This window comes from Mya arenaria, chromosome 3 (assembly GCF_026914265.1).
Source record: "Mya arenaria isolate MELC-2E11 chromosome 3, ASM2691426v1".
NCBI classification, from domain to species: domain Eukaryota; kingdom Metazoa; phylum Mollusca; class Bivalvia; order Myida; family Myidae; genus Mya; species Mya arenaria.
Genome location: NC_069124.1, coordinates 51,254,448 through 51,272,431, shown reverse-complemented (window position 1 = coordinate 51,272,431; position 17,984 = coordinate 51,254,448). Strand labels below are relative to the sequence as shown.

Sequence of the window (17,984 nt, the reverse complement as noted above, 5' to 3'; positions counted from 1 at the left end):
ATAAGGATAAAGCTTCAATTTTCTATGCCATGTTTTCAAATAATTTACTACACTTCATTATAGTTGATTTTAAATAGCATTTGTGTGTGGCGAACGAAACCATTAATTGACTTAAATGTCACATGTCGGTTTTGCATTTGGGGAACTGCTACTTGAAGCCAGTGCTGAGACTTAGTTTCAGGAGAGAAAAAAATAGTTTTCAAGGCAGACTTACAGCCTTCTTTTTATGTTCGCTAACATGAAGATAATGTTGGTGGTTAGAAACATTTTCCTATATCCAACACATGCTACTGATGATATTTAATGTCTGGACATATATAGTAACAGAACATGGCCAGCTGTTGTTCAATTACTGACAGATGAATGGACACATGTCTGGGGGATGGACAAATGAATTATCCCACACACTGACATATATACATTTATCATACCGAGCCACTCAGACTTTTCCAATAGACATTTCACCCCAGGCCTAAAAAACACATTTTGTTTGGGTTTCCAGACTTGTAAAAAAAAAAAGGATTTTTTTTTTTTTTAAATTTAAGTTGTTTTGATATGTGGTATAAAACCTTGAATGCTTCATACAGAAGATTACTTTAACACCATTGTCCAATGATGAATATAACATTCTTATATAAAGCCTACCTACCCTACCTATTTTTGAAAAGGATGTAACCCTAACCAAACCAATTTTTAGGCCCCATTGGTTTAGTGGTAAGTGTCAGACTTTTTTGAAGACCTTGCAGACATTTATAGGATAGTCAGTTTTGAAAACTGGATACATTTTACCAGACAGTACCAAGGTTGACCAGACTGAAATGATGTTCATACTTTTTACGAGCTATTTAAGTCCGAATGACTCAAGTCTTGCCAAGTAGCAGAAATATGCAGAAGACTTGTCAAATTGATGGGTTATTTCCCTCCTTTAGAGTAATTGAATTCAAACTATTGTTTGTGAGAGCAGTAAAAATATATTGGGATCCCTGCAGGCCTTGAATTAAGCACTAGCACACTCGCAAAATGCGAGTGGAATTGGAAAATGCGAGTTGAGTTTTAAGGTGCTTGCAAAATTTTGTGAGTAAAAACTCTTACAAAAATAGCAACTTCCAATTTGCATGCTTTCTTTTTTCTCATAAACACTCATAAAGCGCACATTTTAGAGTGGTTTTTCGTGTTCAGATTTTAGAGGGCAGTATTTGGCTAAAGTCATCAATTTTGATGCACAGTCCATCATCATGACAAGCAATATTTAAAATCGACAACAGCTGATGGCAATGGTCATCATCAAACTAATCTGATATAAAAGCCAAAATAAAATAAGACCTTCTTTTAAAACTAACTTAATGGAAAAAGAAACTTCACATAAATTTAACCTTCAATACAGACGATGATGGAAACGTCTGCAGGATAATTTCTGCAAACTGGTATCAGACTTAATCAATATGTTTTCTTTGTTTTGATGCACAGTCCATCAGGGAAGGACTTGAATTAAAGCACAGTAAATCTAATGGCCTTTGATTACATAACATTTTCCTAACAAAAACAAAGGAGTGAACAAGAATATCATGAGACAGCTTCAGATTTAGGGAGTAGGCATTTTCAGCACTTGCAAAAATTTGCTAGTACAATTTTTTTTCCAAATTCAAGTCCTTTCCTGTAATAAACTATGTTGTTTACCTACATTTATTTGCCTTATGTGATTGATATGTGGATACGTCCTGATGCATTTCGATTTTATAAACATGTAGCTTACTTTGAGCTTCAATTCATTTCGAGCTTGTATGATGTTTTTTTTTGTTTGGTTTTCAAAAAAGAAAACGTTGAAGGTTATATCATGTCTATTATGTGGACTTATGTAATCTTGGCTATATAATTGTGCCCCTTTGGCCTTCACCCACTATAATCACTGAAAACAGTTTGCATTTCATGTATTGCGCCATTGTAAAAAAGTTGCCAAGGGAACGGTGCCCTTTTTCACTACAGCCAATTTATACACATTTTTCTTGCTTATATTGAATGTTTTCAACCATTTTAGTGAGTACTACTTCAGTGAGGAAAATCTTCAGCGGGACTTTTTCCTTCGTCGTAAGATGCAGAAAGGAGGCTGGATCCCCATCAGTCTGATAGCTAGCTTCCACAGAGTACAGGCCCTCACACAGAATGTGGCTCTAATTGTTGAGGTATGGTAGAAAAGTTTCAAGTGCAAAGTTCAAATATATGTGTTTTTGATGCACAAGGGAGGCTTGGTCGATTTAGTTTGATAGCCAGCTTTTAAAGCTGCACTCTCACAGATTGAACGTTTTGACAACTTTTTTTTGTCACCTGAAAAGACGACATATAGAGGTTACTTTTGTCGGCGGCGGCGTCCGCGTCCCATTTTCGCTTGTCCGGGTTATATCTCCTAAACTATAAGCGGTATCAACTTGAAATTTCATATGTATAGATCTAATTGAGGGCAAGTGCAGTGCACAAGAACTGTTACTCTTGCTTCCATATTTTATTGCCCTTTGTTATTTTTCATGCTTAAAGTTTTGTCCGGGGCATATCTTGTAGAACATAAGAGTTATCAACTTGAAACTTCATATGTAGATAGATCTCATGGTAGATAGATCTCATGGAGGGCAAGTGCAGTGCACAATAACAGTAACTGCTTAAAGAACATCTCCTCTGAAACTACCTGGCCAAATTCAATGAAACTTGACAGGAAGCTTCCTTGGGTGTCCCTCTACAAAAATACAACAAGGGGTTACGATTGATTAACAACAACAACAACAAAATGGCCGACTTCCTGTTTTGCTTTAACGTTGTTACCTTCAGTTCAAATGCCACCTACACTTGAAAGTTAAATTGCAACATCATTGTCTATAAATGAATAAAATGCCAATCTAACAGCTATAATGTGGACAGTAAATAATTCGTCAGGCGACACATCCGACTCACGAGTTCTAGTTTTTTGGAACGAGCGAATTTTTGCGAAAATCCATGGAAACAAGTTATATAAGACTGCTGACAAAAATAAGATGGCGGATTTTTATATTTAAGTTCAAAAATTGATGTTTTATGCATTTTTCTTAAACCGTTAGTAACGGTTTAAGCCATAAAACATTATTTTTCGAACGGAAATATGAAAACCTACCATCTGAGTTTTTGTCAGCAATCTTGTATTATTGGTTTGCAGATATTTACGCAAAAATTTGCTCTTTCCAAGACAAAAAATAAAAAAGTTGTAAAAATGGTATATCTGTGAGAGTGCTGCTTTAATGTGTCTTGATTTTTACACAGAATGATTGTTGCGGTATGTTAGGGCTAGATTACAGACAGATATAATGTTAATGTGATTGTATGTAGAGTGAGCCAGTAGGCATGGTAGGCTGTATCACAAAATTCCTTCTCATAATGCAAGTATTACTTTTAAATTGTGTGTTTAAAGTGACACTTGTATTTTTAATCAGTACATACACACGTATAACAAACATAAATTTTGAGTGATAAACCTTTGTTAACTACTTACTAAATAATGTTTTTATGGAAAATATTTATTACTGATAACAAGATTGTAACCATGTATTTAATAGCTGACAACCCACAAATAGTAAATAACTGGTGGCACGATTTCATGGCAAAGATTTACAGTGATAACTATTGTCTCTCTAGGTAGACATACCGAGTTTTCTGCACCTTTCTTTCAAATTAAACACGTTATCCTTCTTAAGAACCCTTGTTTTCGATATTAATTCATCCTATGCATCTTTAAGTTGAGACTCCAATTAGGAATTTTACATTTCCTAGTTGGAAATATATTAGAATATTATACTTGGTTTTCACTTGAATCTGGAAAGTGTGTGTCCCGTAGACAAATTTCAGAAAAGTACAAGTCCATCCTTTGTTTAATCTGTGATTATCAAAAAGTGTGAGTTCCAAGTAAATGTGAGTTGAATGAAGCCTGCCAAATGTGAGTAAATGAGAACTTGATGCATGTTATCTTTTCGGAGAACTCTAAGCCTTATGTTACCAATCAGTTTTTGAGCAGAGAGTGCAGCATAGTATTTAAAAGATTCTTTGTGTATTGGCAGGCCTGTGTAATTGAACTTTCATTTTCTTATTGTATTCATGAATAATTATGTTGCTACACATGTATAAGCCTTAAATGGAGACAGAGGCGTGTAATCAGTTTCTTATTATAAGATAAAAGGCTTAAGTGAACATCTAGATATATTCAGATTTCGGCAGCATCTTGTTCAAATATGCTGATAAAAACTTAGTCCTGTAATAACTGCACTGTCCTTTATATAATGTTATAAGGAATGTTTATATTAAAATAAAATACTATCATGAATACCCTACTTTAGATAACTGTTATACTTTAATGTCTAGTACAAATGCTTTGATCATACATAATGAAGCAATGTTTATATATTATGCATTTGAAGAGGGAAAATATTCTATGAAAGTTTAGTTTTGATATCATTACATGTCATTGTCACTGTTTATCATGTTTGTATTATATATGTATGTCTTTTGTTTGTGTATATGCAAGAGGCCTGATGTACAATAAACTTCGACTTTGCGCAGGAATGGTGAAATACCTAGTTAAAAAAACAGTATTCAACTATTCAAGCAAAAATCACTTTAGTGCTTATATGAGTTAAAGCACACTTGTTTATCTGTTTAAGTAAACCTTGTATTGAAGTCTTAGGACATGCATATCGTAAATTTATAGAAGGATGTTAGTAATTTTCTTGGAAAATAAGAAATACAAATTGTTATGTATGATTTATCCTTGAAATTCAAAACAAATGATAATATATCCTGTTTTTTTCAAGTGGTTATTAATCCGTTCACATGATGGTTCAGTTTTTATATACTTCAGTATTCTGAAGGAGTTTCATAAATTATGGTTCATTGGGTTTAAACTTTAATTTAATTCAGGCCTCCTTTATTTTACCATACATGGCAAACGAGTTTCTTTAAAACATTTTTAGCAAAGATTTCTCAATTGAACTCGATTGCTGTTTCATCACAAATTTAAAGATTTTACACTAGTACTAGTCCTGAAATAAATCGACAAACTATGCTACATGTATGTTATGATTTTAGACAAGATGTGAATATATTACTAATGCTTGTGGTCATGTTTTCTTTGACATGCCATGAACAAATCAGCATTTTCCACAAATCCAACCTCCTTTATTTTCTGTCTTACAGTCATTAGCAGAGAGTACAAGTCTCGAGATATCAAAGGATCGAACTAGAGTTCGGGGAAAGAAGGAACCGGAAAAATGGCCGCTGGAAGAATCTGTGCCAGGCACATACATGCCAGGGGCCTCCCAGCTACAACCCAACGTGCCAGAGTTTGTACCAGGAAAGCTGCATGCTGACGTTCCAGAGTTTGTACCTGGACAGATGTACTCTTGCCCTGTTCCCCCACGTAAGTTTGCGTGTTCTGTAAACTGTTATGGAACTTAATTACTGGAATTTACTTAACATAGTTTATACATGTAGAATTTTTAAAATTGCAAATACTAGAACTATGAGAACTATGTCATTTATGAGGAGATCTATGATTAACCTCAGTATTAACTATTTCTCAAGTGCTGGTACTAACACTATCATGTCATTTATGAGGAGAATTATGATTGCCTTCCATGCCTGACCAGCCTTCCTTATATCCTTACAGACTCAGAAGAGGAGGACCACCGTTCATCTGGCTCCAGGTCAATTAAACTAGAGGATTTTTATGCCCCAAAACTCTCGTCCAGTGCCCCCGAGTTACAGGGGGAGTGGACGGAGGTCAGGAAACGAGCCAAGGAAAAGAAGGGGGAGAGGAAAAGTAAAGAAAGGGTGAGTTATTATTAAATATAAAGTTAATTTCATTTGCAGCCCCTTAATGATTACAAATTAGTGTATTATACATAATCAGTCAGTTTTGGGGGCACAAAGAAGATTTTAATGTATAGTTTAATTGATGGCATAAAAACGGCTTCAATCTGAAATCAAAATTAAAGCTAAATCCTTTCAACCAAGTTGTAACTTAAATTGGTTATTGGACAAATCAAAAATCAAATCAAATGATTGATCATTGTTATTAACGAACCAAATATTGGTATGAAAATATCCTTTGTTTAATTCAACAAATTTTTATGCCTTGAATATTGGCTAAAAATTTGAAATGAAAGTATAATTAATTAAAATAAATTGACAGAAAAAGAATGTCCAGTATATTATCTTCATTCTGATATTTTACACTGTTGAATGCAGCACTATCACAGTTTGACCGTTTTGTCTTCTTTTATATTTGTCTTGCAATAAATCATTTTTGTGTAAATGTCTGAGAACCATTTGTACAAGACTGCTGACAAAAGATAAGAAAGCAGTTTTTACTCTATTAATGCTCGAAAAATAAGGTATTATAGCTATACATGTTATTTACGTTTTAAGAAAATGAACTTTTCGGTAGTTTTTCTAATAGTTAAATAAGATAATCATGTTTGATGAAAATTAATCATGGATGACAATTGATTGTCACTGATGTTGGGTGCCCATGGACAATTATTCGATTATCATGGTATCACTACTGTTGTAACATTCATGTTGTTTCAAAAGTTGATTTGAACAGGAAAGTAATGTACATGTGCATTTCATGTTTTGACCTCATGTCTTGCGTTCCTTCCACAGGATCATGAGGGTGAGGGTGGTGCCCAGCAGGAGGAGCTAGACTTCATGTTTGACGAGGAGATGACGTCTCTCGGCGGCAGGCAGAACAATTTCACAGACTGGTATGATTAGTTATAATAAAGGCAAACATTACAAATAGTTGCGTTGTAATTTGGATTGGATTGTCAAACTGGCAAAAAAAATATAGCTTTGATAAATTGACTTGTTTTTGTAGACTTGTAGTGAAAACCCCCCACTAAAATCATGTATTTAGGTTGGGCACGGTAATGTACCAAGTGACATTGAAATGGGGTATTGTAGGTCATGATAAAGTCTGGCATTAAATCCAGGACCAGGGTCATATTCACTAATGTCTTCAAACATCATAACTTCATTCTTTTGTTAATTTTCTGCTAAAAGTATCATTTTGAAGAGCATTGCTGTACAGGTTACAGATCGCATAAACTCCCAAGTTGGTTTAACAAAATGGTAGAAATCATGTTTAATAGCATTTAAAAAAACACTTTTCTGAATCTTGAGTCTAATTGAAACCTAAGATGTTAATGAATACGGGCCGGGATATTATCTATGGTAAAATATCAGAAATGATGGAAGAAAATAAAACAGTGTTGTCAGGGGAATGATGAGCTAAATAACTTATAAAATGGTAAATAGTCAAGTTCTACTTCAACAGGTCTGATGATGAAGACGATGACTATGAAATACCGGACAGTGAGATCAACAAGATTTTGATAGTCACTCAAACACCACCCGCATTTCGTAAGCACCCCGGTGGGGATCGTTCTGGTGGCCACACGCCTCGTTCTAAAATAACCAACGAGATGCATAAGGTCATAAACGAGGGCCTGTACTACTACGAACAGGATCTTTGGGACGACAGTGAACTCATGGTGGGTATCACTGCGGCGAAAGCCGGGGGTGCCGTCACAGTTGCTCAGGTGTGTTACATTGCTCTAGGTTGGTGTGGGCTGGTGATGGTGCTGTGCTGTGAGATTTGTTATGTTATAATATTACATTGTGAACATAAGGTTTAATAACCTTTCTCTGTGCGACTATGTTAATCAATGTAACAGACTCTGTATATTTTCTACAACTGTGATAATAGGTCGTCCCAACTCATCGATGTTTTTTTCCTCTTTGCTTTGTGAATAAAGTCAGGGCCCTTCAAATTGTGAAAATAGGGACACTTAATTTTGAAAATTCAAGATTTTTTGAAATTATCGCTGTTGAAAAACTGATAGAAATGGATTTGCTCATTGACTCTGACTTGTAGGCGTAAATACACCTTTGGGAAGAAATTCACAACAGTCCATTGACAAAATGATGATGACTGCTCATAAAGAACTCCTGTTTTCATAAAATCATGAAACAGGGGTAATTAATGATGGTGGTGATCTTACAGTGCAGGCATTATTTATGTTATCTTAAATACTCAATGGTTATTTATGTTGTGCCATTAAAGAATTCTCTTCCTTTTTGTATAATAAAGCTCAGTCATCTGTAAATGTATGACACTTAGTTAACTTTATAACGATGATCCATTAAAGATCAATTAACATATTTTAAACACCTTTCACATAATAAAATATGGTTTTAATACTTAAATAAAAGTTCAAGTGTTTTATGAACTTTTATTCAAATGTAGAACATTTCAGATGCAAAATATGTATTTGTGTCACCATATGAATTCATTAACCAAACCTCATTATAATATGACCATTATTAACGAACTTTTTACTGCTTTTCATTATTGAGGACAGAAATGACAGTATAATATTATATTATAATGTTGGTGACATCTGCAACATATATAGTACTTTTCTTGATTATCTAAGCCAGTTGAAGAGATTTATTCAAACTTAATGTTTTGTACTTATTGTCATAGCCTTGATCTCGTTGTTGATTTTGTCCTTATCATGCACAATCTTTAACCTTGGCCATAACTCGATGCTGTTTAAGATATTTCACTGCAACTTGGTACATATGTTAGCAGATACAACATCCATGTGTATAACAAGGCCTTTTACTATGACTTTAATTATTTTTAAGTGATATTTTCCTCTTGTTTGTATGGAAAAAACAACAACAAGCAACAGAATGTATTATATATTTAAAGCATGGACGCTTAAAACTGACCCATCTGTTATATATTTCAGAGTGACTTTGAGAAGTTTAAGACAGTCAATGTGATATCAAAGGAAGCGTTTGACCAGATAGTGCCCCAGGAAGCCATAGAAGAGCAGGAGGTGCCCCCACCCCCTCCTATGGTTGAGAGCCCCACAGGTATATATGTTGTACTGGTCAGAAATGCAAGAAAAAAAACATTGTCAAATTTGTACAATCAGTTAAAGGTGTGAATGTGAATGTATGTTACATTTTCTTGCTTTTATTCTTAGTGAAATGCATAGAGATTGTAACATTGGCTGATGTGAAAATTATTTGCAAGTAATATTTTTCATGGCATAAAATAATAAAAAATTAAAACCTGTTCTATTGAACACTCACTAATACCTGTAAACTTATTCTTCATCCTCTCAATACTTCAGAAGTAGCCGAGGCGATGAAGGTGCCAAGCCCTCGGTCGTCTCACACTGCGGATGAAGTTGCCAAGTCTCTGCCTGCGTACGTTCCCACTACCCCGGGGCGACGAGAACATGGACCCCGCACACCACGAACACCAAGGGAACGTAAGGACTCGGAGAAGGTCCGCTTCTATCCCGTCACCAAGGACTCGACGAAACCTCCAGACCCGCAGGTATGGGACTGGTCTGTTGCAAGATTCTACACTAGACACTACAGGATACGGATTGTAGGACTAACATATAATACCTTCAGGCTTTGTTTGTACCTCTTCTGTTTTTAGAAGAAGGTCAAGGTATATAGCAGACTCAAATCATTTATCATACCCCTGCTTCAGTAAATAGTGGACTATATGGGTATCATGGGCGTTATCACATTCATCTATCCATTTTTTGTCTAGTCCAGATCTTTTCATTCATGGTCTGATTTTTAAAAATATGGCAGAAGTAACAACCATTGCACAAGGGTGTGATGCCCACAAGACCTGTGTCTCGACTTTCAAGGTCAAGGTCACAGCAACCTTCTAAACTTTAGTATGTTTTGCCATATAAGCAGGGGTGTAGAAATTTTTTGAAGTAGCAGGGAAGATCCCAAAAGTAGGCTGGGGGGGGGGGGGTAGTCTGGGTGTCCTTCCCCAGTTAGGGTCAAGGGGCCAATGCCCCTTGTGGGATTGAATTTAAGCCCTTTTTAACCAAAATTTCTAGTGTTGAACTGTTCTGGTGCATGTTTATTTTGTAACAAGGAAACAGGGAAACTTCTGTACTTGAATATGATACTGTCTCTGAGAACTACCCCCCCTAAGTACTAAGTACAGTAGTCCGAACGTGTGGAAACCAAAATAAACAATACCATCAATCAGGATTTTAAACTAATGTAAACATAAAAACATGACAAAAAATAACAGATTTTATTTTTGATGATGCGGGGATAAATAGCCGGGTGAAGATGCTAAAGTAACCGGGTTATTTTACCGGCTTCCGGCCCATTTCTACACCCCTGTATAAGCCTTACTGATAATTTTTTTCAGGTCTGTATCTTTGTCATTCATGGTTGGATTTAAAAGATATTTCTGTAACTTGTAGAGGTCACTTGGAGGAGGTTTACCATTGGATAATGCAATCATTGGTCAACTGATTTGACGACTGGTCACTGGCCAATTGCCATAGCCTTGTTTTATCGTCATCGTTTTCTATGACATTTGCACCATGCAAGTATTGGCCTTTTGACACTGGAAGATATTCTCATTAAACTTTGCACACATGTAGCAATGTCAAGGCTCATGTGTAACAATGCCAAGGCACAAATGTGTAACAATGTCAAGGCAAATGTGTTACCATGTCAAGGCACATGTGTAACAATGTCAAGGCACAAATGTGTAACAATGTCAAGGCAAATGTGTAACAATGTCAAGGCAAATGTGTAACAATGTCAAGGCGCATGTGTAACAATGTCAAGGCAAATGTGTTACCATGTCAAGGCACAAGTATAGCTATGTCAAGGCATAAATGTGTAACAATGTCAAGGCACAAATGTGTAACCATGTCAAGGCATGTGTGTAACAATGTCAAGGCACAATTGTAACAATGTCAGGGCACATGTGTAACCATGTCAAGGCATATGTGTAACAATGTCAGGGCACATGTGTAACCATGTCAATTCATATATATGTAACAATGTCAAGGCACATGTGTAAGATTTATATAGTTCTTTTGATTTGTAGATGTAATTACTGGATATTACATTAAAATCTTGAATCTTCCTTACCCGACAATTGATATCACTATGGTAATGTGACAAACATGGCACCCTTATGTTCAGATATGGCATGAATAACTATGTATGTGAAGATACATGTGCTTGTACATTGCCATGGTATGGTTGTCAGTCGGATACTCTTTCTTGATTATCCACTTCCAATTATACACCAGTCAATTGTAACCACGGCCCCCCAAGGTCCAGGGAATAGCAGGGACATTGACTTTCGGTCCAGCCAAGCCCGGGCAAAGTCTCCGCCCTGCGGGGACGAATTGCTCGTGAACCCCCCGCCAAATTCCCACGCACCCAAGGGACTCTGGGTAAGGCCCATTCCACACTGTATTTGGCTGGAAGACAAAACCGCCACATTCGCCCGGCATACAGGGCCACCTCGAAGGTAAAAACATGGCCCATTTCCCAGGCTATTCTCAGTATACCCCCAGACCTGGGGGGGGGGGGGGGGGCGTGGCTACAATTGACTGGTGCATTAGACAGATATCGACTTGTATGAATTAGTCTCATCACATCTGTTCACTTGATCTGAAGTTGATGTGCATACCTTATATCATGCTTTGAATAAACAAATTATTATTTGGAAAGAGCTGCTGAGCAAAAACTTGTTTCATCTTGTAATTTACATGGAAGAAAAATTAGAAAATAGTCATTTATCAATTTTTCATATTGTTATAACAATAATTTATTATTTGCAATTATGCATACTTATGATAAGAGCAAAAACTTCTAAACATCAATTCTATATTGATTTGCCTCGGGGGTTTTCAGACACAATCTATTGGCAGGATCTTTATGCATGTAGTACTTAGTACAAATAATGATGAACATATAAACTTAACACTGTGAAGATTCTTACACCTACATACTACTTGCATATTTCAGACACCAAGGAAGCGTAAGACACGTCACAGCAGCAACCCACCAGTTGAGGGTCACGTGGGCTGGGTGATGGACTTCAAGGAACACCGCCCACAACGCTCCAGAAATAACTCAGCCTCATACAAGTACAGCTAGATACACTTATATACACTTAGCATGATAAAAAAACATACCTACCCTGCTGTTTCAGTATTGGGCTTATCAAAGCAGAGCTATAATGAAGTGTTGTATTTGTGTTTAGATAACACAAAATACCGTTTTAAATTTAACTTCAGGGGGTACCGGGATAAGCTTGTTGAGCTTTGTAACAGGGAAAATTGTTGAATCTGTGATGTCCATAGTAATGATATGATCATTGGCATTTACCATGCATCATTACAAGATACAAAAATCTTTATTTGAAGTCAGGTATATGCTAATAAGAAACATAAGCTCAATGATATATTTTCTGACATGAATAACAAGCATACATAACATCAAAACAATATCATTCAGATTGAAGATGCTTTCAACATCTGTGTAACTTATTTAAAAAAACAAAAAAAAACAAACATGTTGGCCAGAAATTGTAAGGATAAAATAGAACAGGCTGTTTAGAATATTGATCATGCTGATTTTTAGTAGAAATTAATGACAATTTAAAGGTATATTAAATGTATCCTGAAGTTGAACAAATACTAGTAACATGAAGAATCATTGATTAATTATGTATGTTTAACAATATTAATGGTAATGAAATGTTATTGTTACTTTGTAATTCATTGCATAAAGCAATAACATGCACACTTTTAATGTATGACAGCAGAGGTTACAGTACATAAAATGCCAAAAGGTTGTACATTAAACTTTATGTCAAAAGCTTATCTATAGCTCTATGAAGCATGTTTTACAAAAAAAAATCTAAATGACCAATTATTACATTTTCACAATATTTTCCATTGTTGTGTATCCTTGTCTGTCATATATGTATGTGCGAAATGTCGGGAAATACGAAAATAAATTAAAGTGACCCTCTTATTCAAAATTAATACATACACATGTATAACGAACATAAATTTTGAGTGATAAACCTTTAACTACTTATTAAATAATGCAATTTTTAAAAATATTTATTACTGATAACAAGATTGTAACCGTTCATTTAAAAGTTGAAAACCCCATTATATTAAATGATTGGTGAATGCTAAAAGATTTACTGTGATCAGCTATCGTCTCATAAGGTAGAAATACCATGTTTTCTGCATCTTTCTTTCAAATCAGACTTGGTATCCTTCATAAATACCATTGTTTCCGACATTTATTCATTATTATTTTTTGTATATTAAAACATTTAAATGAATTGTTGTTACCCCATCATCAACATCGCGGTCTACTCAAAATCGTAGACAAAACAAAGTTAAATTGGTTTCCCAATTTCATTCGATAAATAGCGTTGCCTGAAGTGTCGTGGATATCAGCAGAACGTTTCCGAAAATAATCGTTTCTTTTCGTAAAAAACCATTGTCATTCCGATGTTCTCCGAAAACCTCGGCAGTTTCCGTGCCAACAAAAACTTGGTTGGCGGAAAAAGCCGGTTTTTGCTGGATATTTACTGTCAGTATCCTTAACGACTTTTACGACATACCGCAAATTGGAGGCAAAAATAAACACAGAAATAAATCAAAATACTGCTGTCAAAATTGAACAATGAAGCTTTTACCCCAAGGGTATAATACCAAAGAGCTTGAACATCCTGGGAAAAACAAATGGAGGTGACAAAAGCTGCCAGAAATATCATAAATATATAAAATATACAACATAGATTTGATTGATTAAAAGTCAGGAAAGGCTTGGAAATGTGTTTTGAAATGCTTAATTCCTGGAGCTTAGCTTTGCCCTGGACCCACCAGGGGCCGTGCGTCCCCCTGGCCCCCAGCTTAATTTTTCAGTATTTTGAAATTTTGCAACTTTCATCCATGATAATATAACATCATTGAAAATTTTAAGATATTTTTTATTGACTGGAACCTTTGTTTCATATATCATGTATCATGTATTGAATGACATGGAAACGAATAACAAAGAATCACCTGTATATTTCAGTGAATGTGATATCCCGATGTCATCGAGCTACGGTTCGTACGGCTCATATGGTTCATACGGCAGCACGCCACATGCATTCCCTAACTTTCAACACCCGTCTCACGAGCTCCTCAGTGAGAACGGTTTCGTCTGGCACGTCTATCACAAGTACCATGCGAAGTGTGTCAAGGGTATGTACATGTATTTCTTGTTATCTATTGGTTGAGTTTTAAACAAAAAAGAGAGTGAATTCATATTCTAAGGTCTCAAAAAAACAAATTGGTTCCGGTTACATACAAAATAGGCGCCGACTACCATTTTTAGCTCACCTGAGCACAAAGTGCTCAAGGTGAGCTATTGTGATCGCCCTGTGTCCGTCGTCATCGTCGTTTACATTAATTATCTCTAAGTCAAGTTTAAAACTGGGTCATGTGCGGTCAAAAACTAGGTCATAAGGTCAAATCATAGGAAAAGCTTGTTAGCACTCTAAAGGTCACATTTATGACTGTATCATCGGGAATCTTGGTCAGAATGTTTATATTGATTACCTCTAGGCCAAGTTCGAATCTGGGTCATGTGCAGTCAAAAACTAGGTCACCAGGTCAAATTTAAGAAAAAGCTTGTTAACACTCTAGAGGTCACATATATAACTGTATCTTATTGACAGTTGGTCAGAATGTTTATATTAGTATAATCTCTAAGACAAGTTTAAATCTAGGTCAATTGTGGTCAAAAACTAGGTCATTAGGTCAAATCATAGGAAAAGCTTGTAAGCACTCTAGAGGTGACATTAATGACTGTATGTTCATGAAACTTAGAATGTTTATATTGATTGGCTCTGGGCCAAGTTCAAATCTGGATCATATGCGTTCAAAAACTAGGTCACCAGGTCACATTTAAGGAAAAGCTTGTTAACCCTTTAGAGGTCACATTTATAAAAGTTTCTTTATGAAAGTTGGTGGTTTGTTTATATTAATAATCTCTAAATCAAGTTTAAATCTGGGTCATGTGCGGTCAAAATCTAGGTCATTAGGTCAAATAATAGGAAAAGCTTGTTAGCACTCTAGAGGTCACATTTATAACTGTATGTCCATGAAACTTAGTCAGAATGTTTATATTGATTAGCTCTAGGCCAAGTTTGAATCTGGGTCATGTGCGGTCAAAAACTAGGTCACCAGGTCAAATAATAGGAAAAGTATTTTAACACTTTAGAGGCCACATTTATGACCATATGTTCATGGAACTTTATCAGAAAGTTATTGTTGATGATCTTTATTGGATCAGGTGAGCAATTCAGGGCCTTCAGGGCCCTCTTGTTATAGTTGGTAGGTAAAAAATGAATTAAAGTGTTTGTTCTAATAGTAGTTTTAAACCTTTATACAGAAGATTACTTGAACACCATTCTCAATTCTCAATGATGACATTGACGTTCTTATAAAAAAAATCTCTTTTGAAAAGGATGTAACCTTCACCAAGCCATTTTTTTTGCTTAAGTGACATGTAGAATGTGAAAGGTTTTGCTGATTTCTGCCTTTCTTTCATTTGAGATTTTATTGAAAATAAATATTTGAAAAAAATCTCACTGAAAAAGTAGACTTGATGTACTAAAATTGTACTAAGGGACATTCTGTCAAATGATGAAAATAGGTACGCCTTAGACACATGTTTTTTATATTATTGTCTGAAATCTTGGTGATCACACTGAGACTGTGTGGTCGCTGTAAGGCCGGACATAGATCACTGATTGGCCCCTTGGGAGGGTGTGGCCCCTACGTAGAGATGTTGATTAGGGCCTGCTTTCTTGGGCTGATCGAACAGAACCTGGATCTTCCCAAGTTCATTTCGGGCCAGGGTGGGGTTTAATGAGGTTTTTGTGTCTTTGATGAAGTATTTAGTAATCTGATGACAGAATGATTTCAAGAGGTTTACTATGAAAAAGGACATAACATACCAGACAGTTCAACCTTCTATGTTATTTAAACTTCAACATGGTTTTAAATCTTATTGTTGCAGTGCTAATGGTAAATATTTCATGTAACAGCTTTAACCGATAACTTAAAATTTGAATAAAAAGGAATGATGTTTGTCAGCATTTTAATTTATATAGCTCTTAATAATATTCTTTTGTATTTCATTTCTTGCACGAAATTGTATTCTCTTTGTTAATAGAAAAATGTTAAATTTTTAAAACAAAATACCATGGCAACATTTTAAAGAGTTCAGAGTTTATTTCAGAATATATTAGGCAATATGCCAATGTGTACATAGGCAATAAAAAATATTTGTGAAATAGCAGTTAGCGTCAGCCAAAATATCAGTTAACACTAATACAATTTGTTTCCAACAATCAAAGGTTTATAATACAATCAATATCTCATATAAGTGGGAGACAAGTACAAATATTTACCCTACATAGATATAATATGTTCAGAAACATGCATCACTAGTTTTCTATTTATATTGGTGTTTTGAGAGGTGAATAATTTTACAAATTTAATACATGTATGGTACTATTTACAGATCGTAAGAAGACTGGAGTGGGGCTTTCACAGGAGATGAACACGCTGTATCGTTTCTGGTCCTTCTTCCTGCGACAACACTTCAACAAGAAAATGTACTTGGAGTTCAAGACAAATGCCGTAGAGGATTCTGTTGCTGGACACAGGTGAGGCTGATAGTACGCTTTAGTATGTTTAGCTGATCACAAACAGGTTCTATGTGCCTCTGTGTTAAATGTCAATTGAAACCTTTTCATTTGACTACTCAGCATATAGATTAAACTGCCTAGATGATTGAATGATAGAGCGTATATTTCTACTGATTGAGTGTACCTTTCTAATGGTTGAGCGTACATTTCTAATGGTAGAGCATACATTTCTATTGGTGGAGCGTACATTTCAAATGGTAGAGCGTACATTTCTGGTGGCACAGGAAATCTTTGTTTCAATTTTCATGTTACACTGGTGAATAGCATGAAGTTCATCTCTAGAGGGACTTACTTAAAATCTTACAGCTATAGCTATTGGTTTAACACATAAAAGCGATGTCTGCAAATACAAGTGCTTTACACCAGGCATGATCAAAATATTACGTTTACTTATAAAGAAAGAGTACTATAACCAGATGGACGCCATTGGAATTGGGAGAAGTGATTTTATAGGTGAATATTAGAGAAATAAATCATAACATGCAAATTAGCAAAAAAGAGAATTCATGGTGGTTTTGATGTCATGAATGTTTCCTTTATAACTACTTTTGAATGTCAGACACAAAAGATTACCCTAAAGCTATGAGTCATTCTGTCAAATGATGAAAATAGGTTCGCCTTAGACACACGGTTTATATAAACCAGAGAAAATATTGTCTGAAATCTTGGTGGTCATACTAAGACTGTGTGGTCGCTGTAAGGCCGGACATAGATCATCAATGATTGGCCCCTGCTGGGAGGGTGCAGCCCCTATGTAGATATGTTGATAAGGGCCTGCTTTCATGGGCTGGTTGGACAGAACCTGGGTCTTCTCAGGATCATTTCGGGTCAGGGTGGGTTTTAATGGGGATTTTTGTGTATTTGATGAAGTATTTAGTAATCTGATGACAGAATGATTTCAAGAGGGATATTATTAAATAGAACATAACAAACCAGATCTTTATTGTATTTTTGCATTCCTAATGATAAACATACATGTAATGATGTTATGTTATATAAATAACTCTTAATACAATTCTATTGTTTTTCATACATATGTATTTATAGCTTTTGTCATCATCAGTTCTGTTATCTTTTAAATAGCAATATATAGTCTATATTATGTTTATTTACAATATTCATGAAAATATTTTTCAGATATGGAGTGGAATGTCTGTTTCGATTCTTCAGCTATGGTTTAGAAAAGCGATTTAGGCATGATTTATTTAACGACTTCCAAGAGGAGGTTATACGAGACTATGAGGCTGGTATGTCAGGTTTTTACATTTTCTTCGAAAACACTCCTGGTATTTTCATAGCCTTGGAGTTATCG

General features: G+C 35.4%; 1 protein-coding gene and 2 non-coding genes across 5 annotated transcripts in view; all 3 read left to right on the top strand.

Annotated features, from left to right (window-relative positions):
- LOC128227141 (la-related protein 1B-like) overlaps window positions 1-17,984 on the top strand; it is a 38,859-nt gene that overhangs the window by 13,793 nt on the left and 7,082 nt on the right. For 2 of the 3 annotated variants that reach the window (XM_052937387.1, XM_052937389.1), the window contains exons 7-17: window positions 2,036-2,180; window positions 5,206-5,428; window positions 5,678-5,841; window positions 6,676-6,776; window positions 7,349-7,613; window positions 8,832-8,958; window positions 9,222-9,430; window positions 11,908-12,029; window positions 13,987-14,156; window positions 16,486-16,630; window positions 17,810-17,919. In XM_052937387.1, the coding sequence (XP_052793347.1) occupies window positions 2,036-2,180; window positions 5,206-5,428; window positions 5,678-5,841; window positions 6,676-6,776; window positions 7,349-7,613; window positions 8,832-8,958; window positions 9,222-9,430; window positions 11,908-12,029; window positions 13,987-14,156; window positions 16,486-16,630; window positions 17,810-17,919 (1,781 nt within the window). The remainder of the gene's footprint in view (window positions 1-2,035; window positions 2,181-5,205; window positions 5,429-5,677; window positions 5,842-6,675; window positions 6,777-7,348; window positions 7,614-8,831; window positions 8,959-9,221; window positions 9,431-11,907; window positions 12,030-13,986; window positions 14,157-16,485; window positions 16,631-17,809; window positions 17,920-17,984) is intronic. The other variant, XM_052937388.1, reaches the window with a different exon arrangement.
- On the top strand, window positions 15,595-15,873 carry LOC128229431 (small nucleolar RNA U85). Its single transcript, XR_008260097.1, has one exon. It is a non-coding gene; the product is annotated as a small nucleolar RNA U85 (small nucleolar RNA).
- LOC128229430 (small nucleolar RNA U85) lies at window positions 17,267-17,562 on the top strand. The gene has a single exon (XR_008260096.1). It is a non-coding gene; the product is annotated as a small nucleolar RNA U85 (small nucleolar RNA).